This window comes from Protopterus annectens, chromosome 9.part0 (assembly GCF_019279795.1).
Source record: "Protopterus annectens isolate FY-2018-M chromosome 9.part0, PAN1.0, whole genome shotgun sequence".
NCBI lineage: Eukaryota > Metazoa > Chordata > Ceratodontiformes > Protopteridae > Protopterus > Protopterus annectens.
This window is the reverse complement of record NC_056743.1, coordinates 601259280-601286276: the sequence shown is the minus strand read 5'-3', so window position 1 is coordinate 601286276 and position 26997 is coordinate 601259280. Positions and strand designations below refer to the sequence as shown.

Here is a 26997-nt window from a genome sequence, read left to right as displayed (position 1 = left end):
TTAGGGGGTGCACCTGACATTTGGGGCAAGAAAAACTGACGTAATGTCGGCTGCATGCTTTATACCCCTGACGACCTGACGTCACGGAAGATGAGACAGCAACCGACGAAGGACCGAAGACTTCGATAATCAGGCCTAATGAGGGCTACTGCAAACAGATAACCCAAATGTGATGACTGCAACAGTGAATACACTCTAACATCTACATTTATGGTAAGTGTACACAACTGTACTTTCTTGAGAAACCTGATTAAAAAGGAAAGCAAATTAAAACTGTGGGAGAATTTTACCTGTCTCCAACCCCAACGTACAGTAGGCATTACCCATCTAAGCAATGGCCATTTCCAATTAAGCAAGACAAGTGTGGTCTCCCATTATTAAAGGACCAAGACAATCTCGTAGATGGCAACCAGAACAGTCACATACAGCAGGAGGCTAGAGCCCACCCAGCCCAGAGAACATCTGTGACTGTGTTCTACACCAGCCTCCCTTACCCCCTACCACTCTTACCGCCAGGCCTTTGGCTGGAAGAGATGATTTTTTTCCTAAACCAATGGAAAACTGTCACCAGGGACCAATGGGCCCTCAACTTCATAGAGAAGGGAAACTATGTCCACTTCAGAGAAATCCCACTCTTGTTGGAAATTCCAAAACCACCAAGAGAGCAAGAAAGCCTTTTGCCACTTATTCTCAGGGAGGTACATTACCAAGTATCATTCCAGCCTGTCCCTCCAGGATAAGAGGTAAAAGGTTTCTACTCAAGAATATTTCTAGTTCCAAGAAAATAGGGCAACTGAAGGACCATCCTGGGCCTCCCAAAGCAAAACAAGTTCCTCAACATCCCAAAACTCAAAATGCTTACTGTGCAGAAACTACTGCCCATGATACTCCAAGATGCCTCTGTGGCCACTGTGGACCTAAAAGATGCTCATCTCCATGCCCCCATAGCAGGCAATCACAGAAAGTGCCTACGATTTGTAGCAACAGGTTCCTGCTCCCAGTTCCTTGCTTTACCTTTTGAGCTGTCAATTGCTCCAAGAATTTTCAGAAAATGTCTAGGCCCTCTGATAGCACTTAGCAAAACTCTAGGGTTCATATTTACTTCTACTTAAATGACTGTGTTATTAAAAAAAGATCCACATCAGAGACCATAGATGCCTTACAGGTTATGGTAGACTGCTTTCAGAATGTAGATCTCACCTTCAATTTTCAAATATCTTAAACTCTTCCTCAAGCAAGGATCCTGTTTCTGTGAGTCTTCGTACATTTGGTTCAACAGAAAGCCTTCTTCCACCAAAACAAGATTGATTTCTTGATGTCTGACCAGTCTGTTTCCAAAACAGCTCATCACTGCAAGATAATTCATGAGGATACAGGGTTACATGGCATCATGTATTCTCCTGATCTCACTTGCAAAGTGACTCACAAAGAAACTCCAGTAGTTCCTTTAAAATGTTGAGAGCAGCATTCCCATCCCTTGGAAACCCTACTGCCTCTCTTTCCACTCCTGAAAAAGGAACTCCTATGGTGAAAGAAGACAGTACAGACTAACTCAGGGGCAAATTTCACTTTACCTAAAGCAGACAAGACCATCACCACAAACAGCTTTGGGATAGGGGTGCATTTAGGTTCGCTGAAAGTGTAGGGTATTTGGTCACCACAGCAGATAAAGTTGCATGTAAATCAGCAGGAGCTACTTGCAGTCTACCTGGCCATAAAAGCCTTTCAACAGAACTTAAGCATAGGGACAGACCCTGCAAATCTGGGCAGACAGCACCACAGTGATGTGCTACATAAACTTTCTCAAGAAATAGGGCTTGACCCTCAGAGTCTCTTATATTCTGGGTCAGAGCAATACACTGGCAAATTTTCTAAGCCAGGGACTTTCTAGATCCCAGCAAATGGAAGCTGAAGAGAGAGAGGTCCTCGTGAATCTAATCATACAGTGAGGGATTTGTTCGCCTCTCAACACAGCCAGCACAACAGGAAGTAGATCTCCTCAACCAAGTTATGGGATCTGTGTTCCACCCCACCTACAAGTTAATGGCCTTGAGGATTGGATTTTGAAACCAAGGAATGCATTCCATTCCAAGAACATGCTTTCCATGCTAAGGGAAGCAAGAAAGCCCAATACCTTTGTTTAAAAAAAAAAAAAAAAAAAAAAAAAGCCCAATGCCAGGAAATCATACCTTGCAAAATGGAAGTTATTCTCCATCTGTTGTAAAAGCAAAAAGCACTAACCCATCTAAGGCAGACATAAAATCAGTCTTTGCAGTAACTGTCAAGCCTCTTCAGGCTTAGGTTTTCCTGTGCTAGCATTAAGGTTTATTCATCTGTCATATCAGCTTACCTGCACAATACTCCACCTGTCTTCTTGCACCCCCACAAGAAACTTTTTGTAAAAGAGGTGATTCACTTTAGACCCATCCAGAAGTAGCCCTTTCCTGGCATGAGATCTAGATTGTGTTAGGAAAAAAAAACCTTGCCCTCTTTGAACCTTCTGCCACTGCCTCTCTAAAATGTTCACCTGGGAGACCACTTTTCTTATAGCTGTTACATCAGCTAGGAGAGTTTCTGAACTTTAAGCCCTCATGTGTAAAGAACCTTTCACAGACTTCCACAGGGATAGGGTCACCCTCAGAGCAGACACATTTTTATGCCTAAGGTGGTATCAGAACTTACTTTAAATCAGGCCATCCATTTAAAAGTCATCATTCTAAATCCAGAAAACAGGGCAGAGCAAGTTCTCCATTACCTGGATGTGCACTGGCAGATCAAGTACTATCTAGACATGACTAAAACCCCGAATCGAACAGAGCAGTTACTAGTAGTTTTCACAGAGGGTAAGCATGGCAAGCCTGTCTCCAAACAAACCATTTTAACATGGATAGCTAACTCTGTTATTCACACCATGGAAAACATTTACCTGTTCATATTAAAGCCTGCTTCAACAGCCATGTGGCAACTACCACAACTTCCTTCAAATGCGTACCTGCCCAGGCCATCTTAAATGCAGCCGCATGGAACTCCATGCACACCTTTGCAAAACAGTACAACCTGGACAGTGTTCCTAGTGCTGGAGGTTTTTGTTACTACAGTCCTGCAGAATCGTATCTCCTAGGGTCCTACAGATTTCCCACCACCCAACTTTTAGCTTTAGGAGTCCCCCAAAGCATCAGTACTGCAACACTAACTATGAAGCACATAGTGCAGTTGTGTCCCACTTACCATAATTGTAGATGTGCAAGTAGATGAATATTTTAGTACAAACTTGAGTACATAATCCCACCCTCCAACCCCTCTGTCTGCTGATCACTTATCTTCCCCTTGCATGGTGCAGGGATTTAGAGGAGTTTTTTTTTTTTGCTGTATATATCTTATCTCCATCATACCCTGTCTGTCTACTTTTTTTCACTCCTCCTCACTTAAATTCAGACAGCTGAGGAGGTTGTGTTATCCTCAAGCATCAGGCTCATTCACTGCTTAGAAAGACCTGAAGATGGCAGCAAAAGACACCCTTCTTGTACCCTGATGTCTGAACGTATGCCTTTGGGCATCCATTGGCTAGGGATGATCATGGGCTTCTGCATGGCAGGATGATTCCTGCAGCATTGATCTACTTGAATTACATTTAATGGTAAGTGGGACATAACAGTACTATATTTGTACTTTAGAAAGCATACCAAGAAAATCTGACAAGATTCTGAGCAGCACACCCCCCCCCCCCTCCAAGGATAGGCCCTTTTAGTCCAAGAATTTGTTGGTGAATTCCATCACTGTGGCAATGACCATCAGGAAAGCTGATGAATGGCAGTCACTGTCCATCCATCTAACAGGGAGTTTAGGGTAATGGACAGGATGGGGAAGCCAATTGTATGCTTCAGCTTTATTTGCTCTGTGGGCTTTGCACTATAACTCTCACATGACTCTGTCTCAGAGAGGTCTGGCAAAACAAGCCTTAGTCCCTTTGAAAAGGCCACCCACTGCCGACTGTTGCATAATCCAGCTGCTGGGGCAGTGAGGGAAAATGGTACAGGAAGTCACCATGAGTTGTCAGGCCTGGCTTCATCTGTCTGATTTTGCGGACAGTTTCAAAGTTCCCTTCACTGATGCACCTTATGCTGGATCTTCTTTTTTTGGCTCATCAGTCAGAGAGAGAGAATGCAGTGGTGTGACCACAATGGGAATAAGCTATCTGCTGAAGGGATTACATTTGAAACCCCCTCCCTGCCCCTGTTTAATCTGCTGGATGTAGTTATCTGCCAGTTATAATGGACTTTGCATAAAGGGAGAGTGTCAAGATTCCCTGTAGCTCTCATTGTTTTGATTAAGCTGGTAGGTCAGGTAATCCTATTGTTTACATTCAGACAGCTTTTAGTGTGATGGCTCAAGTTCCAGTACGTTGGGGGAAGGGTAATTTAACACTTCAGGAAATGCTAAGTTTCCTCAATGTGCTTTTATTTATAGCCCCATGCTCATAATAAAATCACTACACTTTGTAATGTAGCTACTTTTTTTTTTGCATCTTTCATAGGTTCATACTAGGCTATCTGCCCTAGGGCATTTATAAGGCTAGCCAGAGTGTGTTTGGCTTTCGCCACCCATTTTAAATGAATTTTGCTATGCCCTTTTTCGAGGTTAGTATACTGTGCCTCTGTCTAACAGTGACACAGAAGTGATACCTGGGGTAAACCTACGATCTCCCAATCCACTTATCAAGATTCCTCTTGAAGAGAGTCAGTGAGGGACTCTGCCTAACCTGGACTGGGATTTTATTCCAGAGTGAAGGGAGCCTCTGGGTTATGAATCTGTCCCTCCAGCATGTCATATTTATTTCAATGCTGAGGTTCAAATCTCTTGAGCGCATAGCTTGATGAGATTTGGATTTTCTGAGGTGCAGCATGTCCATTAATTCCGGGTTGGACATAGCTTTATACGTCAGGCACAGATCGCCTCTGAGCAGGCGGTATGCCACTGAGTAGAGCTAGAGTTTCTTTAACCGGGCAGCATATGGCATCTGTTTGAGCCCTTTGATCCTCTTGGTGAGGTACTTTTGGGGTCTTTCCAGTTGCTGCAGGTGTCTGGTAAGGTACATCCCAAAAGGGGCATTGTACTCAATTATGGGCCAGATGAGGGATGAGTAAAGAGGCACGATGACCTCCCCTGATCGAGATGTGAACCCCTTCATGATTAGGTGGGCTATATAAAATGTTTTTCTAACCACTTTGGCCATGTGGTTTTCAAATGAGAGATTGCTATCAACTTGGGTCCCCAGGTCCCTAATTACTTCTTCTATACTTAATGGATTACCACCTATGTGGTAATTTGTGGGCACTTTGTTTTTGCTAAAGGGGATGACTATACACTTTTTGGCTTTTAGCTTGAGGCCATGGCTCTGGCACCAGTTGTCTGTTTCTATGAGGTCCTTTTGTAGGATGCTTGTGTCGGCTGGAGAGTTGATTATGGCGCCTAGTTTGCAGTCATCTGCGAACTTGGTCAGCCACAGTCCTTCCATGTTGGCCTGTACCTCCGAGAAATATATACCGAACAAGAGAGGTCCCAGGACTGAGCCTTGTGGGATGCCACTTGTAACTGATTTGGAGTCTGACATGGCTCCAGCAATTGTAACCATGTGGGTTCTGTCCTTGAGCCAGTGTGCAACCCATCTAGTGACATAGGGGTTTATCTATAATGCCAGAGTGGGGTATTGTATCGAAGGCTTTTGCGAGGTCAAGGTAGGCTGTGTGGACCACCTTCCCCTCGTCAGTGGCCTTGGTGACTGTTTCAAAGAAATCAACCAGGTTTAAGAGGCAGGATCTGCCCTTAACAAAGCCGAACTGGGTAGGATCCAGTGTCTGTAGGTCCCCAGTATCTTTATTTATGAGGTCCATGATGATCCTTTCCATAGCTTTGCAGACCAAGCTAGTCAGGCTTATGGGGCGATAGTTTCCAGTATCCATTGAGGCACCACCTTTGTGGAGAGGGACCACTGTTGCTGTACGCCACTCTTTGGGTACATATCCTGTAGTAAGGCCGAGATTGAACAGTAGTTTTATGTTTGGGTTTAGCTCTACTTGGAGTTCATGTAGGATGCAGCCCGGGACACCATCTGGTCTCATTGATGCTGTGTTTTTTGCTTTGGAGAGGGCGGCTCTTACCTGAGCATCTGAGATGTCAGGGGGTCAGCACTCTGCTGGGATAGATATTTGCTCTTTTGGTGGGGAGGGGGGGGGGGAGTTTGCGCTGAACCGGTCAGCTAGGATGTTGGCAATGTCTGTGGGTTCGGTGTATTTTTTGTCATTTTGGACTAATTCTGAGTCACTTTAGAGGCAGACACAAATTTTTTTTTTTTTTAAATATTTTCTGCAGCACAGTCGTTTGGTTGTACATCTAATGGAGAAAGATGTAATGGATTTTACTGCTCATTGATGTGCTTTTACATAATGTCCCCATTCAGTTTATTGCTGTGGTGGGTCCTACTGCTGTTTGTTATATGAGAAAGGGACACCACAATTATGTCCCTAGATGAGCAGTACAGGATGCATTACTGTTGGTGAAGGAGGATTAATCAGAATGTGACAGAAAAAAAGGTGCACTGTTACATTAGAAGCACTCAATAGCTAAGTCAGCTTTCAAGAGTAGACGTGGAAGAGACAGACTACTGTTCCACATTGCTAAAGAATTATCTGTGGTCCAAACGTGCAAACAGTGCTTCAGGAAGGTCATCTGTAAAACCATACAGCACGGGTACAACCCAGAAAGAATTTTAGTGAGCTTATTCAAGAACACTGTAAACTCTGAACTCTCCTAAAGCTGTTTTAATATACATAGGCACAGTTTTTTTTTCTTTTCTGCTTGTTTATGCAACTTTTACCACATTACATTGGTTGAAATGCATTCCTCATGTCTAACAAACACCATGCCCAAAGGAATCAGGGTTTGCAATAGACTTGTAGAAGGCTGTTTTATAATCCTGATTTATGTCATTGAAAAACAACATGCCAAACATAAATGAAGGGTACCTGCAAGCTGTTGAAAAGTAATGTAAAAAAATAAATGTGAAATAATAACCTAACAAATAAAAACAAAGAGGGAACAGTAATGCACCTTGCCAGTTCTGCTGCACCCCATGTCGGGACTGTTCCACCCACAGTCCTATTACTTGAATAAGCCCACTCTGAACTCACACAACTTTGTACCAAGTGAATTAGAGTTTATAGCAATAAGTGCTTGTCCCAGAAACTATGCAGCTTTGGAAGGGGAATCTTTAAATAGTGTGGGGGAAGGGTAGTCTTTTACCTCTATTAATGTTCTTTAGTACTAATTATTTGTAGTCATAGCCAGCCTTAGGCATAGGCCAACTAGGCGGCCGTGTAGGGCGCCGCTGTAGCAGGGGTGCTTTTCCAGTATTTATTTTGTGTAGGTAGACCAGGATGGGGGCACCAGATGGTGTGGTAGTGGCCACCGTGGAACCCTTTTGCCTAGGGCACCAGTTGACCTAAGGCCGCTCCTGTTTGTATGCTCAAGTGTTAACTCTTTGATATACTTTGCCTTTATGAATAACTCCCGTTACTCAAATGATTCCGTAAAGGTGGTCTTACATGTTGTGGGTGGCTACACCCTGCAAATCCCTCTAGCTAATATGAATATCCTCCAGGGTTGCACCATTTGTGGGGAAGGAAACCAAGTTATGAGATTCTACTATTATGCTGCCTTTGCCCTTTGTTGCTAAAAGTAACCACTGCCGTTATTGTTTCTGTTTTATGGTTGTGTTTGTTTTCATGTACTGATTGCCATTTATGAATGAGAGATTTTTTCAGAGATGCAAAGGAATTCCTCATGTAGGACAGTGTGGATAAAATGACATTCTTTGGTCAGATGACTACACTAGATAGTTGGCAAATGCTACATGGACTTTGGTCAAGTAGCTAACTGTACCATGCAAGCATATTGGGAGCTGAGAATGTCTCAAATAATGTCCTAATAAGCTGGTAGTCCTATCAGGCCTAAAAAGAATAACTTAAATCCAAAGAGAATGAAAATGGAGAGTTGGCACTGGACTTACAACTGGGATATTATGGGATTTCAGCCTCATGTTAACAATGGTTCACAGGTATATAATAGGCTAACAGCCACCAGGGCCTTAATAAGCCTAGTCATGCGACCTAACCCAATCGTGTCCCTGTGAATCATGGACATTTATTAGGAGAGGTATGTTATTTGGGAAGTTTTTAGAGATTATGTGAAGAATGTTAGTTTGGGTGTTACTGACTGTCTCTGTGTATCAGAGATATGGGGCCAGACCCTATTTAAATCAACTAGCGGTAATATATAATCAAGTACTGGTCCATTTCTATGTTAGCATCTATGACTATATAGAGAGATTCTGCTGTATTTCTTTAGATGATCCTAAGCGCTTCAGGTAGAATGCAGCACAGACCGAGCAGTCATGAAGCAGAATGGTGGAACATGTAAATCTGTGATATAAAATCATGGTCACAGTCAAAGAAAACTGGTACAACACACCCAGTGCACAAAGTATACGTGCTGATGGTAATGATGGGGCAGATACAATGACAATGGAAAATACTTTTAATGTTTTACTCAAACTTAAGTTTACCTGGGACTAACATATTTTAACTAAACAATAAAGCTATACAGTTTCCTATGCAGTGAAAGTATAACTAGAGTATGGCTGCATAGTTATTGAAACTGTATGTACAGTAAAACAATACAAAACAATATACTTTGACGCTAAATAATGAATAAATGGCCATGCAGATTGGTTCAATTCCAAAGCTGCTACTATGGTCCAATTCATGCACAGCCAGCATTTTTAAAACCAACCTCTCATACTTGTTATCCCATTTCAGTGCAATACCTCTTTCACAGGTGACACTGCTTCTGCATGTGGCATTTCATTGATTAGGCTGCTACACACACCCATCACTGTTTAGGAATGATAGCATTTGCGTTATTCCTGGTGACAGTACCTTGCACTATAAAACTGCGTGTATGTTTTCTTTATGGTAGTACTGTAGTCATAACTTTGCAACAATGCAACAGTTATATTATATAGCCCCACCACTTTCCTCAAGACTATAGAGGTTATATTCCTGGGGTCTGTGGATGCATGTTTTTTTTTTTAATGCTGACTGTGCACTTCAAGTAAGGCAGAACAATCCACTGTGTATTCCTACAGTAATGATAGGGAAGAAATAGAGAGTACCCTGCGTGGCTTGAATAAATGTTTGTACGGAAAGATAACTTCTTAGTTTCTTTTGGTAATGCCTGCTCTGTGTACCCTATCATTTTACCAGTCTTTATCACATAATGGGCACCAACTTCACTGGTGGACTCACAGACAGGGAAAACATGGTATACACTTGTACTTGTCAAAAATATTTTTTTAGTCATTCACATTGATTCAGGTGGTCTTTACTTCTATGGCAGAGCCCCAGACTCTGTAAATACTGTGGTTATATATGCGCCACATCAAAATGCCCTGTCTGACTGGTGTTGCCAGCTTCTCTATTATTTATTAAAATTAATTTACTGAAAAACTCCAACTATGCCAAAATGTAGTGAATCCCAACCTTTCTGTGGAAGGCAGCATCAGAGATGCCATTGCTGCTCAAGGAACCATGGGCTTTGCTATGGTGGCGGACACCAACGTCTATACATAAGGAATGGTCTAAGAGCAATGCTTCCTCCCCTGTGGCAGCATTACTTGCAAAACCAGCCTGGCCTTCCATGGCATATCTCGTTTGTACCAGGAATGCTCAGTATGAGCAGAACTGGCAGATAGGAAACTCTATCTGTTTCTGCATATGCACCTCAAAGATATTTAGAGTACTTTGCTTTCTTACAGATGATGCATGTAGTGCTAGAAATGTAGTGGTGTCTGGACTACCCCAGACAACAAACAATTTAATGCCATCCCCTATAAAGGTCCTTTTCATACATCTCCCCTTTTTGTCTTTTTCTTCCTCTACTTGTATAATTCATTGCCCTGAATCTTTGCTTACCAAGCTGTGACGCCCATGCACTGGCCCAGCAATCAAGGAGCCTCAGTACTCACTACTAACACCAGTGAGGGGCGTCCATATAGGGAAAGGATAATAAATATACACACAGTAAAGTACACTTTCCTTTAAGAGCACACAGAGATCAGTCAGTCTGGGGCTGGTCCCTCCCTTTTCCACCAGGTCCCCAATAAGATTCCCCACTGGCACAGTTATAGGGCACAGATCTCAGCCTAGTGGGCAAGCTAAAACCTCCACCACCCTCTCTGTCCAACCAGTGCTTAGTGTCCCTGCCCAAGTAAATGACAAACACACACACTTTGAGATAAGAGTTATATGCAACCACACACACTCCTGGGGAAGGCTGGCACAGGTTCTCCAACTGTGCCCCTTTTACCCAGACTGTATGGTAGTACCAGCTGCCACCACCCACTAATATCAGCTACTCAAAGGCCCTTCTAAAAGGGTGTCCAATTATTATTGATTGGAAGGTTTAAAAATATTTAATAATAAATAATAAAAACACAAGACAATTTTTCTTACAAACACAGTGCTAGTCAAGAGTTCAGAGATCACAGATAAATACTTAAAATAATACTGTAGAAAAGTTCTGACATCACAGAAAAACAAACTAGTGTAATTGTCCTATTTCCTAGCTACATCTAAGAGAAAACACAATTCTAAAATCTTACTTGCATCTAGAAACAGACAGAGAGGTGAAGTGGATGTTCTCAAGACAAAATGCTGTGAGCTTTCTCATTCTCTCTCTCTAAATTGGTAACACAGAGCTGCTTCACATGACATTATTCTTCACACTTCTCTGGTGTTCCCAGGCTAACAGGAACTACATTTACATTCTTTACACCTGGTCAGAAACCAGAGCAATAAAGGACATTTATACATGCAAATTCTAGCCATTAACTCTGGTCTTAAAACAGTAGCCAGAATTCCTTTATCCAGATGTATCAACTCCAAATTTTGACATCCAAGACCATCATAAAATGCTTGACTTAGCTTTCTTACAGCAGAGTGCACTTTTACATTTTTGCAGTTCAGTATCCAATGCATTCTTTTCACATTTAAGAGTGTGGCTTACAGTAATGTTTACAAATGACAGAATTATCTACAAATCTGGCTAGGTCGGCATCCTTCACCTATCTCCCCCCCCCCTCCCCCCAGAGAACTCAAGCGAGTTTTTCAAGTGACCCTTGAGAAACGTTGCTTGAGATGGTTAGGTCTAGCTGAGTATACCTTACCCCATTCCCTGTCTTGAGAGCCCATCTGTGTTGGCATTGCTAATCCCACTGCGGTGCTGCACTGACATATATGTTTGCAACCCTAGGCTCCATCTTAGCAACTTGGCACTTTGCTGGCTGGCTCTGTTCTTCCTTGTCAGGTCTGTGATGGGAGCAGCTATGGTACTATACCTGGGGAAGAACTTTCTGTAGTACCCTGCTGTCCCTAAGAATGGCCTCACCTGCTTTTTGGTAATAGGTGCAGGCCATATCTGAACGGCTTCTACTTTGGCAGGTTCTAGCTTGATCTTACCACTCCCCACTCTATGTCCCAGGTAGGAGACCTCTGCCATACCCTCCTGACATTTGCTGGGCTTAATGGTCAACCCTGCCCTCTGTAGTGTGCTCAGAACCTCCCTGACATGCTGAAGGTGCTCTTACCAGGAATGGCTGCAGATGGCAATATCATCTAGGTAAGCAAGGGCCAACCCTCCTGCTAGGATATGATCTATCAGCCTCTGGAAAGTCGGTGGGGCATTTTTCATCCCAAATGGCATGTTTGTGAATTCATACAAGCCAAGAGGAGTTACAAAGGCTGACCTCTCTAGCACTAGGAGTCAAGGGCACCTGCCAGTAACCTTTGATAAGTTCAATAGTTGTAAGATACTTAGCCGATGTGCTATGCATATGTATGGGACTTGCATTCCTATGATTGTATAGTACTTCACTGCAGTGTAGGAGAAACAGAGAAAAAAAGAGTCACTGTTGCTCTTTTTTTTAATGTTTAAAAAGTCAAGATTTTATGAGCGACAGCAGAGAAATACAAAGAAACCAGGTTTGTTTTTGTTTCTTTAGTTTTGCAAAACATACCTGATTTTTCTCATATTTTGCTGTCCCCCAGCGTATGCCAATGGAAAGTCTGGCTTTTGAATGGTACTCCATTGGCCAGACTTCTTTCTCTCTATTTCTAATGGACTGTGTCCAATCACTGTGTTCGTTTTTGAATAGTAATGTGCAGTCATTATATAATACAACTGAACCTTCAGGGAAGAAGATATTCTGTAAAATAACTCAAGTTAAAATCATATGACAGCTTGATAATATGATCTGTTAAAAACTTTGATAGAAAATGGAAGCAAACTTTATAAACAATAGAAATAGTAGTCAATAATATGAGTCTTAGATTGCAGGAAAGAGGTTGCAAGCTTCTTTTCCTGATAAAGATTTATAAATGTTAATAGGAAAGAAAGTTGATGACAACAGAATAGCACTAGCATCTGTACCATTAAAGCAGCAGTCAGGTGGCTTCTTTAATGATGTAGATCTGTTAATGCCTCCTACAGCAGTGAAGGTTTACATAGGTCCCTAACTGCAGAACCACCGTCTCATTCTCAGTGTCTCAAGTTAGTAATAAGCAACTTTGTCTCATTTCAATAAGAACTTACATAAAGAACAGCAAGGACCAAGCCTCAAATAAAAGTAAGTAATAAGGCCCTTAATCAAGACCTTTACATCAACAAGCATAAAACTCAGCCATTATATCCTTAGACTAAGCATTTTTTTCTTTAACAAAAGCAACATTATAGCACAACTGAAAAACAAATGTTCTGGCAAGAAGCTACTATGGAAAGCCAACTTGCATTGAATGCTTGAAAAATTATTAAAAAAAAATCAAAATGCTATCAGAAGAGTCTCTGTATACAGTAAAAAATGAATATCTTAAAAGGAAACGATAGTTAGAACCATCATTAACGACATCTGTTCAAGGTGCTGAAATCAGAACCACAAGCTGCAAACTGTCACCACTGTTTAAAGGAACTTATCCAACAGAACCCAATAGTTCACAAGCTAAGACTAAGGAGGATTAATCTGCCTTGCGTTGCCTCTTAATAATGAGCTCTCATTAAAAGCCAAAGTTAAAAAGTATTCGAGGGACCACAGAGTGGGAGAGAGAGAGATCGGCAGAATGCCGATATGCTGGTACTGCACTCCCAAGTCCCATCACTTCAGATTTAATGAACAATTACCACCTTCCCTTTGTACTCAACCAGCCAAAAAAAAAAAAAAATCTGTAAAATGACAGTATACTGAAACCCCGCAGTACATTCCCTATTCTGACACTGTGTGCACCTAGCACTTACTGAGAGCATCCTGTTCAGCCATTTCTCATCTTTTGGGCAACTGACTGTAGAATACTCCGCTGGCTGCAAAACAAGCTACTGTGCCACATCGTTCAAAAGAATGTAAAGTTGATGGAAAATTTTGTTTCCAGTTAAATTGTAGCATGCCGTTTATTAATAATACAATAAGCACTAAACGGCTTGCTACATTTAAATCACCACATGTAATACTTCAGATATGACTGTTAAGCACTCCCACCCATTGGTGATGCTTCTGTTTCTATTGCAGCAAGTGAGCAATATAACATAATTTTAAAGTACTTAAATTTAGAAAATAATTTTTGCAGGCTAAGTTGATAGGAACCAAAGCGGCATTGTCACTATTTTCCACCGGGAGTAAAACGATGGGAAACTGCAGCAGGGTCATATTTAAATGATTGAGGGCAGGGAAGGGGTGTGTATGATGACATCATAATGTGGGTGGTACAACCTGACAAAAACTGAGAGCAGGACGCTCCAGAAGCAGTAGTAGTGCATTTACTCAAAAATTGAACAGAAAAATGCAGGCAAAGTATGGTGGGACAAATGTATACAGCTTAAACTATGCATTAGTGCAAAAAAAAAAAACTTTTAGTGTTCTGAAAGCTGTATCTTTGACACTCTCCATTTAAAGTAAATAAACTAGACATGCTTGTACTTAATGTGCTGATTTAAGAGAATGCAGTGGTGCATTAGATTTCTGGGTTTGTAAAACTGTGTTATGTCATTGTAAGCATTACTGGTATATTTTTTGCCATTTATTTCAGTTTCTGATACGTGTGCAGTATTGCTTCTGAGAAGTTTGTCTAGAAAAGCCTGTTTGTACCCCCTTTTTGCTAGCTAGGAAGTAGCAATACCTACGCATTAAAAAAGTATGTGAACATTTGCATGGTTGTTGTCTGAACATTTTGCATGTCTTGTTTTTCTTGCAATAGTGCTATAGAGCTAATACAACAGTTTTTGATACTCAAAAAATTAGAGGTTAGAATGGGGGAGCTCTAATTGAAATTCCATGTATACTATCTGTTAATATACTATCTTTCTATTTTTATGCTTTTTTCTTTACCATGTACCCATTCCAAAGAAAGCTATTCACCCAGGTGCAGGTTACGATGGTGTTTCAGAGTACAAATCGGTCATTTATTATCAAGTGAAGCAACCTTACTGGTATGAAACAGTGAAGGTGAGTTAAATGGTAGGACGTAACTTTAGTGACTGTTGACAGTTTAACCATTGTAGCTGTTAAACTGTGCATGTTTAAAAATGTAACATTTTGTTTGCTTTAGTGAAGAGAAATCAATTTCAAATAACTTTTTTGCAAAGCTGTTTATTACCTCCTTTGTAGTTGGTGGAAATGTCCATGATGAATTTTCTGTTTGCTTACCTTTTTAAAATGTCAAGTTAGCAGCTACTCGTAAATTGTTGGGTCCATGACAGATTCATCTAGCAGTCAGATAATCTCAGATCAAAGATTCTAAAGCAATGAATACTCTTGAATTCACATTAGGATTAGTCTAAAGCAAAACATCAAACAGCAGTGACATTCATTCTGTTTCTTTGTTGTATGAGCACTTTTGTGAAATCAAAACTACAGCATTTGTAAATAGAAATACAGTCGTTTTACTTTTCAGTGGACCATGCACTCCCTGCCTCACTACCCTGCTAGTGTACTAACTCCCAAGATCTTAGTATTTCAGGGAGGGAAGAAAGGCTTGTTTTTTCAGCAAAAACAAGAATTGTGTTTATGCTAAGGTCATATGACCTCGCGGTATGTGTATATCATTTTTGAGTGGGGAATGGCAAAACATCCAAATAATGGGGTACAAGATGAGTACAGACCCATCCCTGGCAAAAAGCATGGTATTTGCTTTCTTTAAGTATTGAGTAAAGAGTTATTTATGGTTGTGACATTAGGGAGCTGTGTGCATACCCTTACTTACTTTATTTTATTTTACATTTGTTTACTGGGAAAGTCCGACTGGACACATACCCATTTTCAGTGGAAGCTCGGGGAGAAAAGCTCCAATAGCATGTCATAAAGAAATTACACAAGAATATCATACAGAGATATAGGTTCCATAGAAACATAAGTTATATATAGACTAACAATTCCTTTAGTAAAGTCAGCATACAGCATTCTAGTAGTAGGGTTTATATAGAGTATAAAATATAAACACAAGAACATTTTTTTTTTTTTTTTTGGTCTTTCTAAATTATGAGTACTCTCAATATTTTGTTACAGAAATAACCAGTGATTATTAAGGAATTAGGGGACCTTTAGTAGAATCCTTTAACATGGTATTAGTGCAAATTAACCTGGGGAGTAGCATGAACAAAGCCAATTGTTTGAGAAGTGGGTTCTCGGGTGTTTCTTAAATTGAATAGTGGAGGTAGTGGAGGTTATTTGGCTAGGTAGTGAGTTCCAGATTTTGGCAATAGTGCAGGCAGAGAAATTAGCCAGCATTATTTTTGTGTCTGATAACGCTTTTTAGGTTCTGAGAACTAGATCGTAAGGCTCTGGTAGGGATGTGGGGGTTAATTATATTTTGAAGTGCAGGGTTTTTTCTGGATGATAGAAGAGATTATGCGCTATTGTGAGTTGATTAAACAGACGTAGTTGAGGGTAGCTTGAGCCAATTGAGTTGGTTAAGGGTGAGACAGTGGTGGGATTTGTATGAGGTTTCAGTAGCAAACTTGGCTATTTTGTTATAACAAGATTCCATTTTGTTCAGATCACTCTGGCGGAGATTAGTAAGGATGGGAGAGGCATAGAGAAGGATGGATGAGATGAGTTTTTGCATAACTTAATGTTATTAAAGAGATTAGCAAGTCTAATGCTTGACATTTTAAGTTGTGTTTTAACATGAAAATAATGAGTAAAAAGGTAGCCAGAGGTTATTTACTCAAAACATATGTATATAGCAATCACAGGTTTAACATTATAAAGTCATTTTTTTAATTGTGAAAAAGTTGGAAGGTAGTAATGAGCAGTGCCTATGTCAGCCATAGTACTGAAGATTTTGAAGTGAAGCATATTCCTCACATATGGACTCCCAGTTCAGCATGGTTGTTGCTCATTGATAAAATAAAATACATTGTGAGTTTAGTGATTGCATCGTAAAAATCCAGTAGGTATCTTATTGTATTGCCAAAGTAATAAACATTAGACTATCTGTGGGTGAACTAGATTTTTAGCAAGTATATTGATGCAGTGGCAGATAAAATCTTAGTACGTGTTAACAACCAGGAATTGCCTTTGGCAAGTATATGCAGCCTTACAGTGCCTTTGACAAACTTAACTTTGGTGCCCCTGGTTCTAGAATATTTTCATGTATTGTTTCTGTGGTCATGAACAGAACAGCTGGCACAATATGTAGTTATGTTTTTTCTTTCCTTGAGATTCCACCCATTGGCTACATTTGTAGCGGATACCAGGGCAGTGTTTGGTGGTATGTAAAAACAACTGCAGTGAAAGTGAAAACTCGCAAGTGATGTACCAAAGGGTTCATTTGTTTTCATTGTCTCTGTCAATGATGATGTATAATGCTGGATGGGAAGTTTTGTTTGCAGAAACTTTAAAGACCATAGGGCAATTGTTTTAAAAATGTGATGGCAAGGGTGAAAAGAAGTCATAATGTCAAGAGGGTTATTTGCTTACATTGCAGAGAAGTGGAAGGTAACACAGCTGAGTAATAAAACCCCAGAGACTACACATAAATGTGGGCTAGAAGAAGATGGCTTAAAAAGTAGGTGTACTGTACCATGTCACTTTAAAAGTGGATAGTCATCGTAGAAAGGCATCTTGGATGATCCTGAGATGCATTGAGGAGAGGCATTACCAGTAAAAAATAGGATTAATATGATGTAACATTGAGAAATTTCCATGCTATGCCTTTTGTGTGGGTTCTCCTCTTCTCCAGTCACAACCTGGCATTCTTTTTCAGAAGTTCTCAAGCTTCTTCCAGCACACACCATAAACATCATGCCCAGCTCCTGAGGAGGCTGCTAGATTTTGTAGCTACTCATACAGCTTGTAGCTTGAATTCTGATGCACATCTATGAAGAGTACCTGTGTTTGATGCTGAGAAACAAATCCACATTGTGTCCCTGTCACCACCAAATAAGTCTGAAGTTGTTACTTTACAGTATTGTAGTACAGTGATCATGTATAAGTAGCAAGGCTGTGAGTGGTACAGTCTTCCTTGTGAAGTTTGGTAGGTGCAGTCCATGGTGCTTTAATGGCATTACTATGAGATTTTTGATTTGTTTTATTACTTTGCCAGTTTCACTTTATTTTTCATATTTTCAGGACTGTCAGTTGAGAGTCTGTTTTTTTTTTTTTTGTTTATTATTGACATTTGATTACCAGGAAATTCCGACTGGGTAAAAGCATATTTTCAGAGGAAGTCCAGGGAGAAAAGCTCCAAATTATTATAAAACATTTTAAAAACAATAATTTTACAATCTTCAAAAATAAAAGAAAAAAAATTGCAGTTTAAATAGTTACAACAGATTAGACATAATATAAAAATGTTGGTTAAGAATCAATATAAGATACATGACAATCATATAGTATTTAGAGAAATATTAGACAGTTTGTAGAGAAATTAAAGGTATCTTAGTCTGATAGAAATAGGAATTGCAGTGTGAAGTGGAGGGAAAAACAGGCTTATGGTATATTTGGAGAGAAAGTCAGGGAAGTGAATTGGATAGCAGTAAGGAAGTAAGTGAGGAAGGGAGAGTGAGGAGGTATAAGGAACGAAAAGGTACTTGTTCACACTTAGGCATATAGTTTATCCTGGTTTTGAGCAAGAACAGAGACAGAGTTTAGTTAGCAAGTCTTTCAGAGTGGTTTTGAAAGATGGGAGGGGAGGGGATAGACCAGATGGATACAGGTAAGGAGTTCCAGGTCTTAATCTTGTACGAGTACAGACAGTACCCAGCAGATTTGATAGGTTTGTAGACAGGAGTTTTTGTTCACTGGATCACAGTGACCTGCTGGGAGCATAGTTGTGTAGAATGTTTTTTAGTGTTGGATGAACAGATGGAAGTTGAATAATTTTATAGGTGGTATGAAGTTGTGTATATGTTGATTTGACAAGCCGTTTAGGCTTCTCAGTGCTGTACATTGGTGGGTTCTCAAAGGGGTATGTGCTAAAATTTAGCAATTTTGTTATAGCATTGTTCAAGTTTTAATTTTTGTGAAGCCTGGAGGTTAGTAAGGGTGGGAGCGCCATAAAGAAGAGTGAGGAGAAGGTGAGCAGTGGCAAGTGTAGATTTACTTGCATCTGTGAGAAAGTTTTTGGCCCTGTAAAGCATCCCTAGTTTTTTGATGAGTTTTTCTTAGGCAGTTTTGAATATGCAGTTAAAATGTAAGATTATCATCCACTATCACCCCTATTTTCTATGAGAAGTGACTTCACTGGTTGTATTGTCAAGATAGAGGGCTTAATTTTTTTTTTCATCAGAGAAGGACTGGGGGTGGGGGGGGGGGTAGTTTGGTTATTTTTTTAGGTTGAGCATGAGTTGAGTTATGAAGCCATGGTTCAGTGGCTGTTAAAGCTTCCTGAGTAATTTTTTTGGAGGTGTACCATGCTGTCAGATGTGTACATGGGAGTAAACTCATCGGCGTAGTGTGGCCTGTTGTGTGGAAGTAATAGAGGGTGTTGATGAAAATGTTAGAGTATGGGTCCAAGGATATAGAGCCTTGTGGTACACTGGTTGTGACTGGGAGGTAAGAAGAGAACATGGCGTTCCATTTTACTGATTGATACCTATTGGATGGGTAGCGTTTGAAACACAGAATGGTGGGCTGAGAGAGAGCTAGTGAGGACATTTGAAGTAGAAGTTTGCTTTCACAAACTGTGTTGATGGCTTTAGACAAGTCTAGAAATAAGGAAGAGACTAGTTTGCCATTATTTCTAGCTTTATTGACAGTATTTGTATAGGTTAGAAGGGCGCTGCTGGTACTATGGGAAGGACGGAAGCCATGTTGTGTAGGGAATAGGAGTTCTTCCTGCAGGCAATAGTCTAGCAATTTTTTTAATACATTTTTCAAGTATTTTGGCAAGGGGTATTAAGATTGCTATAGATCTGAAGTTATTAATGTCTGTTTAATTTCCCCCTTTGTGCAGAGGGATAATGTGTCACTTCTTCCAGAGAGATGGAACGTGGGATTCCTGGACTGACCTATTTATAAGGATTAAGACATGATAGGGAATGCTATTAGCTGCTATTTTTAATTACTTTTTTTGGGAGGTCATCATATGAAGAAGAGCACGGTTTGAGTAGATGTTCTTCGTGTTTCACTGTTGCAGTCATTACATTTGGGTAATCTGCAGGCAGGTTGCCCTCAGTCGGCCTGAATTCCAAAGTCTTGGGTCCTGCGTCGGTTGCTGTCTTCTCTTCCATGACATCAGGTCGTCAGGGGTATAAAACATGCAACCAACGCCATTTTCTTTAGTCTTTCTCGCTGCGCGGTGCCCGAAGCAGAAGCATTTCACAAGTGCCGGTCGGCCGACTAGTGAAATATTCGCGTTTGAGTTTCAGAACCGAAGTCTTCACTAAAGCGAAGTACCCTGTTGGAGAAACTTTTTTCTTGCTTTTTACCGATGTCAGAAAAAGTTAATAATTATATTACTTGTGGAAAGCAAATACCTCATAAGGATTTCCATTTATACTGTATTCCTTGCCTAGGCCCTGATCACAACGTGCCTCGCTGTCGGTTTTGTGCTAGATTTAACCAACGCACTATTAAGCGTCGGTATATTTTTGCATCAAAGTATTTTGGAAATAAGATTCAACTACCCAGAAATGTCATCGGATAGCAATCCGACTACCGGAGTACATAAAAAACGCAAAGAAAAGGACAGAGAAAAGCAGTCGAGATCCAAAACCGATGACGAAGCTTCTCCTAAGCCAGTCGCCGGTACTCAGTGAGGCGCTTTCGCAGCCCCTGATGCCCGCTTCCTTCAAGTCGCAGGCCTCTACCGACACTCATGTGGAGTCCGGCATGCTGCAAGATACTCAGGGTATTGGACCGATGGATGTATCTCCCTCAGATGGTTCCGGAGCCGCTGAGCAGGCACTGGCTTCTGAGGGTGTATTCAGAACTCAACATTTGTATATCAAACTGACAGCTGCAAAACCAAAAACAAAAGCAACTTCTAAAACTAAAAAAATGAAGCATGAGCCACGTGCACAGGCCTTTATGCCTAAAAAACAGATGATCAAAATGGCTGAAGATCTTATTACCTTGATCAGGGGTACCCATCCCCCTTCAGATAAGAGACCTAGACAAGACACTGACTATGAATCTTCAGATCAGGTTTCTATTTCTTCTGATTCCTCTTCTGATCAGGAATTATCTATTCCTTCCTATGAGGATTCTGATGCTGTGGAGTCTATTCCATCTGCATCTCCTTCTGAGGATTATTCATTTGGAGAAACTTTGCATACTTTGAGGGTGCATTTTCATTGGGAGAGCCAAGACTTCTCAGAATCAAAAAAGAGGCTCAGGGATTTCCTTCTCCCTCAGCACAGGCCTTTAGCCATTCTCCCTGTCCTAGACATTGTGGATGATGTGTTTTCGTAGTCAAGCTTGACCCCTGACTCTTTACCTCTGGCTCCCAGTAAGCCTGACAGATATTACAGGGTCCCTGACTCACATAAATTTTTATTTCGAAACCCTGCTGCTGATCCTGAAACTATTTCAGAGGGTCCAAAGGGAGTTAAGGCATCGACAGCAAAAAATCCTACCCCCTCTGACAGAGATTCAAGGGCACTGGACAGATGTGGAAAAAAGGTTTATACATCTGTAACCTTGGCAATCGGGGCCTTAAATTGTCAATTTCTTATGCTTAAGTACCAACAACATGTTATGGGATTGCTGAAACAGAAAATGATGATGATTTCAGAATGTGCAGAAAATAAAGAATTGCAGGAATTATTGCATGCAGCTGAACAAGTAGGAAAGCATACTTTGCAATGTGGGTTTGATTCCTTAGTGGCCTCCTGCAGGGCCGCAGTTACTGGATCTGTGATTAGGAGGCATGCCTGGTTAAAGGAACAAAATTTGCCTGATCATGTTAAAGCTAAACTGCTAGATGCACCTTGACAGCATGATTCCCTGTTTGGTATTAAGGCAGAAGAGGTTTTAAAGAAAATGGAAGACAAAGCTGAGTCTCTGCAAACTGTTAAAGGCTTTTTACAAGTGCAGCCACCAAGATTCAGTAGACACTGGCCTACAAATAATTGGTCCTTTCCTGTGTCAGACAGAGCTCAAAGGGGCAAATCCAGACGCCCTAAGGGTTCCAGATACCAGGCGCAAGATTCATACAGGTCAAAGCAATGGGGCGCTTCCACCTCCAAATCTGGAGGAGATAAAGCGCAAACCTACAGAAAGCAATCCCAATGACTTCCCTCTGCCTATACCAAGCACTTATCTTTTGGCAGCACCCATAGGGGGAAAATTAGCACTTTTTGCTCAAAATTGGCAGTTAATAACCCAGGACAAGTGGGTACTAAACATCGTATCACAGGGATACAGATTCCATTTCCATACTCTGCCAATAGCAAATGGTTTGCCAGATCTGCCAAAAAATCATTGGGCAGAGGCACGGAAACAGGTTACGTCCCTCATGGATATGGGGGCCATTCAGATAGTACCACAACAGGAAAAAGGACAAGGTTTTTACTCGCGACTGTTCTTGGTACCCAGAAAGGACAAGGCCTGGTGGCCAATACTGGATTTATCCATTTTGAACACATACCTAGACATTCCAAAATTCAAAATGCTGACTTTGCAGAAGCTTCTGCCCATGCTGGGCAAGAATGCTTGGCTGGTGATATTAGATCTAAAAGAGGCATGTCTGCATGTCCCAATAAGACAATCGTGCAGAAGATACCTCAGATTCAAGGCTGGCTTAATGCATTACCAATTCTTTGCACTGCCCTTTGGCTTATCTACTGCGCCCAGGGTCTTTACAAAGTGCCTGGCACCAGTAATTGCATTTTGCAGACAAAGTATACAAATATATCCTTACTTAGGCAACTGTCTCATTCAAGCAGAGAGCAAGGACATTCTTCTTCGACATCTGGCGTTTGTGAAAAGGATTCTAACATGTCTAGGGTACACAATAAACAAAAAAAAAATCACAACTGGTACCCTCTCAAACGATAGCATTCCTGGGTGCAATCTAGAATGCAACTGCACAGATGGCTTACCTCATGCCAGACAAGCAAAGGCAACTGACTACTTACTTCAAACAGATGGCAACAAAGACCCAGTTATCTGCAAGACAAATTCTGCAGGCTCTGGGCTTCATGGCATCCTGCATCCTACTGATTCCATATGCAAGACTTACATATGTGGAAACTTCAATGGTACCTGAAAAGTTTATGGAGTCAACATTCTCACAGTCTGGAAGCAATGATTCCTCTCATACCCTGCCTACAACAGCAGTTTCTATGATTTTATGGTTCTATGTTTCTCCCCCCTGCCAGCCAAACCTTAACAGACGCATTGGATTATGCCTGGGGGGGGGGGCACATGGCAGGAAGATGCATTCAGGGCATATCAAATGCATCTGCATGTCAACAGAAAGAGATGCTAGCTGTTAAAAATGCCCTAACAGCCTTCGAGGACTTACTTCATCCAGGACAACTACTGATAAAGACAGACACCACCACAGTCATGTGGTATATAAACAAGCAAGGAGGGACACACTCATACACCCTTTGCAGATTAGCCATGGCACTGTGGAACACAGCTTTGACCTATCAAATACATCTTCAAGCTCAATTCCTGCCAGGAAAACAAAATACACTGGCAGACGATTCAAGCAGAAACCTTATGGATCCTTACGAGTGGAAACTAAATCCACAAGTCTTCAGCATGGTAACAGAGAAATGGGGGAGCCCAGACATAGATCTATTTGCCTCTCCTCAAAATTATCAATTGAAAAGATTCTGCACAAGGACTTATCACAGACAAGCATGAAAAGTGGACGCCCTATCCTTCAGTTGGAAAAACATACCAGTTTACGCCTTTCCTCCTCTGCCTCTTCTCCCCAAGGTCCTCCTAAAAGTCAGTCAAGAGAAACCAAAGATGATACTAATTGCCCCGGACTGGCCTCTCCAGTACTGGTACCCAATCCTAAGGAACTTGTCGCAATACCTAGCTTGGACCTTACCTCAAAGACCTCAACTACTGTCCCAGCAAAACAATCAGATCCTGCACAATCAACTACCGAGACTGAACCTGGCAGCATGGCTGATCATGTAGTTATACAAACAACACCTCTCAGTAAAGCTGTGATGGATGTCATTTTGGAAGCCAGCAGGCCTAGTACTAGAAAATCTTATGCTGACAAATGGTAGAGATTCTGTGCTTGGAATCAAGCACAAGGATCTGATACAGCAGAACCAAATATTCCTCAGATATTACAATACTTAACTGAGATGCTTGACAAAGGCCTGTCTTTCTCATCAATCAAAATCTATGCCTCTGCCATTTCGGCTCATTACAATACAGAGCCACCAATCTTTTCTCATCCTTTACTAAAGCAATATCTTAGAGGAGCCAAAAATGTAAGGCCTCCTAGAAGATCACCATTACCTGCATGGGACCTCAATTATGTGTTGGAAAAGCTCACCCTGCCTCCATTTGAACCAGCTGCTATCACTGATAAAAAGTTCTTATCATGGAAAACAGCTCTGTTACTAGCAATTACTTCAGCAAGAAGAGTTTCAGAGCTACAGGCCCTCATGGCTGTAGAGCCTTTTATCATATTTTACCCAGACAGGGTATCTCTGAGAACAAATCCTACTTTTATGCCTAAGGTGGTTTTCAGTATGGCTCTTAACCAAACAATTCATCTGCCAACTTTTTATCCAAATCCACAGAACAAAGGGGAGAGAATTCTGCATTCCTTGGATGTACACAGACAGCTAAGATTCTACTTGAGCAGGACTAAAGCTCTAAGAAAAACTGAGCAATTACTAGTGGCACATGCTGCAGGATCAGAAGGAAAGGCTATTTCAAAGCAGACAATTTCAAAGTGGATAAGCCACTGCATCCATTTCTGCTACTTACACACATCATGGTAAACCTGTGCCCAAGGGCATTAGGTCTCATTCCACCAGAGCTGCAGCTACTTCAGCAGCCTTTCTCAGAGGAGTACCAACCAAAGACATTCTAGTGGCTGCTACTTGGAGTTCTGTTCACACCTTTACAAAGCATTATCATTTGCCTCTCTACTCTAAGTCCAGGGCAGGCTTTGCCACTGCAGTGCTGCAGGGCCTTATAGCCGCACCTAATGCTGTTTAACTCCAGCCTCCCAAACATAGCTTTGGGATTCTACCCAAATATAATGACTGCAACAGTGAAACACGAAGAACATAGTACAGTTGTATACACTTACCATAAATGTAGATTTTCGAGTGTATACACTGTTGCAGTCCAGGTTACCCTCCCGCCATCCCCCTGTCATTCTGGAGTTTATCTTTCCATCTCTGTCTTCTACAACCTATGTGGTGTATTTGCTTGAAGATGAAGGTAAAGTTTATATTGATGCATGTGTGTGTGTGTGTGTGTGTGTGTGTGTGTGTGTGTATATATATATATATATATATATATATATATATATATATATATATATATATATAATTTGCTACCTTTTTGGGGGCACCTGACATAGGGGGCAAGAAAAACTAAAGAAAATGGTGTCGGCTGCATGTTTTATACCCCTGATGACATGACGTTATGGAAGAGAAGACAGCAACCGACACAGGACCCAAGACTTTGGAATTCAGGCTGACTGAGGGCAACCTGCCAGCAGATTACCCAAATGTAATGACTGCAACAGTGAATACACTAAAACATCTACTTTTATGGTAAGTGTATACGACTGCACTTTTTATATAGGATGTTGGCACAGGTTTGAAGGTGAAAGTAGATGTGGTAATGTGTGGCTGTTGGGAAGGGTTGGGATTTGATGTGGAGTAGTTCTTGGTTTGAAATGCTAAACTTTCTCTAAAATAAGAGTTGAACTGTATTGCCGTTTCAAGTGGTGAGTTATCAGGTGAGGGGTTTGGGTTGAATTTTTGACCAGGATATAAAATGTTTTGAATGGATGTCCAAACTTTTTTAGGGTTGTTTATTATTATTATGAAAGGTATCACAGTGTAGTTTTTTGTCTTCATTTACTTGCTTTTAATACATTTGCAAAGTATTCTGAAGTTTTGAAGATACTAAGGTGTTTTATATTTTTGCCATTTCTTCCATGCTTTTTCCCTATCCTGCATTAGTATTCTACTCTTTTTGGATAGACAGGTTGCATTATTTTTCAGTCTTTTTATTATAGGAGGTTCAAGACTATTTAGGATATTCAGGAAAGTTGTATTGAATTCAGTTACAACATTTAAGAGGAGGATAATTAGGAAGTTCCAGTTAATAGATGATATTGCAGTAATGAACATTTCTGGGTTAAACTTGGAAAGGTTGCATGTTTTTATAAATATGTTGTTTAACTGGATGTGTGTAGATTGGGAGATGATCACTAAGAGATTCTGACATTGTATCTGTGGTGGAGTATTTCTGAGGGTATTTCCTACTCTGAAGTCAATTTATAACTGACAGCAGTCAGTTTATAGCCAGAACAAAACAATTAACAAAGAGATCCAAGTAAAACAGATTGCCTGTCATTTCCTGAGACTAAATAACTGGGATATGCAGTGTCGACTACTGGTTAAGCAAAAGGGGGCAGTGGCCAACTTAGCAAGAGGTCCTTATAATGCAAACTATTTCAGAGAGAATTTCAATCACAGAGCAGGCATGTTTTTAACTGATTGAAATTAATACACAGCAAGGTTCTTCATAATAAATATGCTTGTATTAAACAATAACAAAATTATCAGTGAACTTGTAGGTGTAGGGACCCTGTGGCAGACCACCTGCATTATCAAGGTCAGATGTAGTGACTGCAGGGAAGGTTCTGTGAAGGAAGATGGTGACTGAGTGTAAGAGGAGATAACACTGGCTCCAAATGGGAACCCAGCAGAACAATGGGTAAGTAATAGTGGATACATTCTGTAGATCAGTGTGTATATTAAACATAGTCATCCACTGTAGCTAGACAGTACGTGCATACAAGTTACTGAGCACGTGCAAGTTCAGTGCCATTTTGTGTGGTCAGTCAGTGTGAGTTTAAGCTTGAATGGAGATGCAAGTGTGTCTGTATTAGAAGTAACAAATCAGTCAGTAAGCATATGAAGTAGAAAGTATATGTAGAAGTTACAGCTCCTGATGTGTGTATGTACAGTAAACAATTTGAATGCATACCCAGCCTCAGTGTCTCATTTGAATACACGAGACATGCGACACATTCTTTGTCTGTTGGCTTCAGAAGTTGTACAGCTTTTCACTGTTCCCTTGTTCCTGTTGAATCCTATACCTCGTCACAAAGTTTATGGGAGAAAGAGGAAAGGTAATTATTGTTGCTGTTTGGTGGCCCAGAAGGGTATAGTTTCAAGCTTTCAAATCCCTCGTGGTACAGGAAACTGTCATCATTAGCTGGG

The 26997-nt window shown here is 40.9% G+C and overlaps 1 protein-coding gene across 1 annotated transcript in view; it reads left to right on the top strand.

Moving 5' to 3' along the window:
- Nucleotides 1-26997, top strand: part of DOCK5 (dedicator of cytokinesis 5) — a gene marked incomplete in the record, with an annotated part of 3482443 nt that overhangs the window by 1657713 nt on the left and 1797733 nt on the right. The window contains 1 exon segment of the mRNA XM_044083155.1: nucleotides 14504-14602. Within this exon segment, the coding sequence (XP_043939090.1) occupies nucleotides 14504-14602 (99 nt within the window).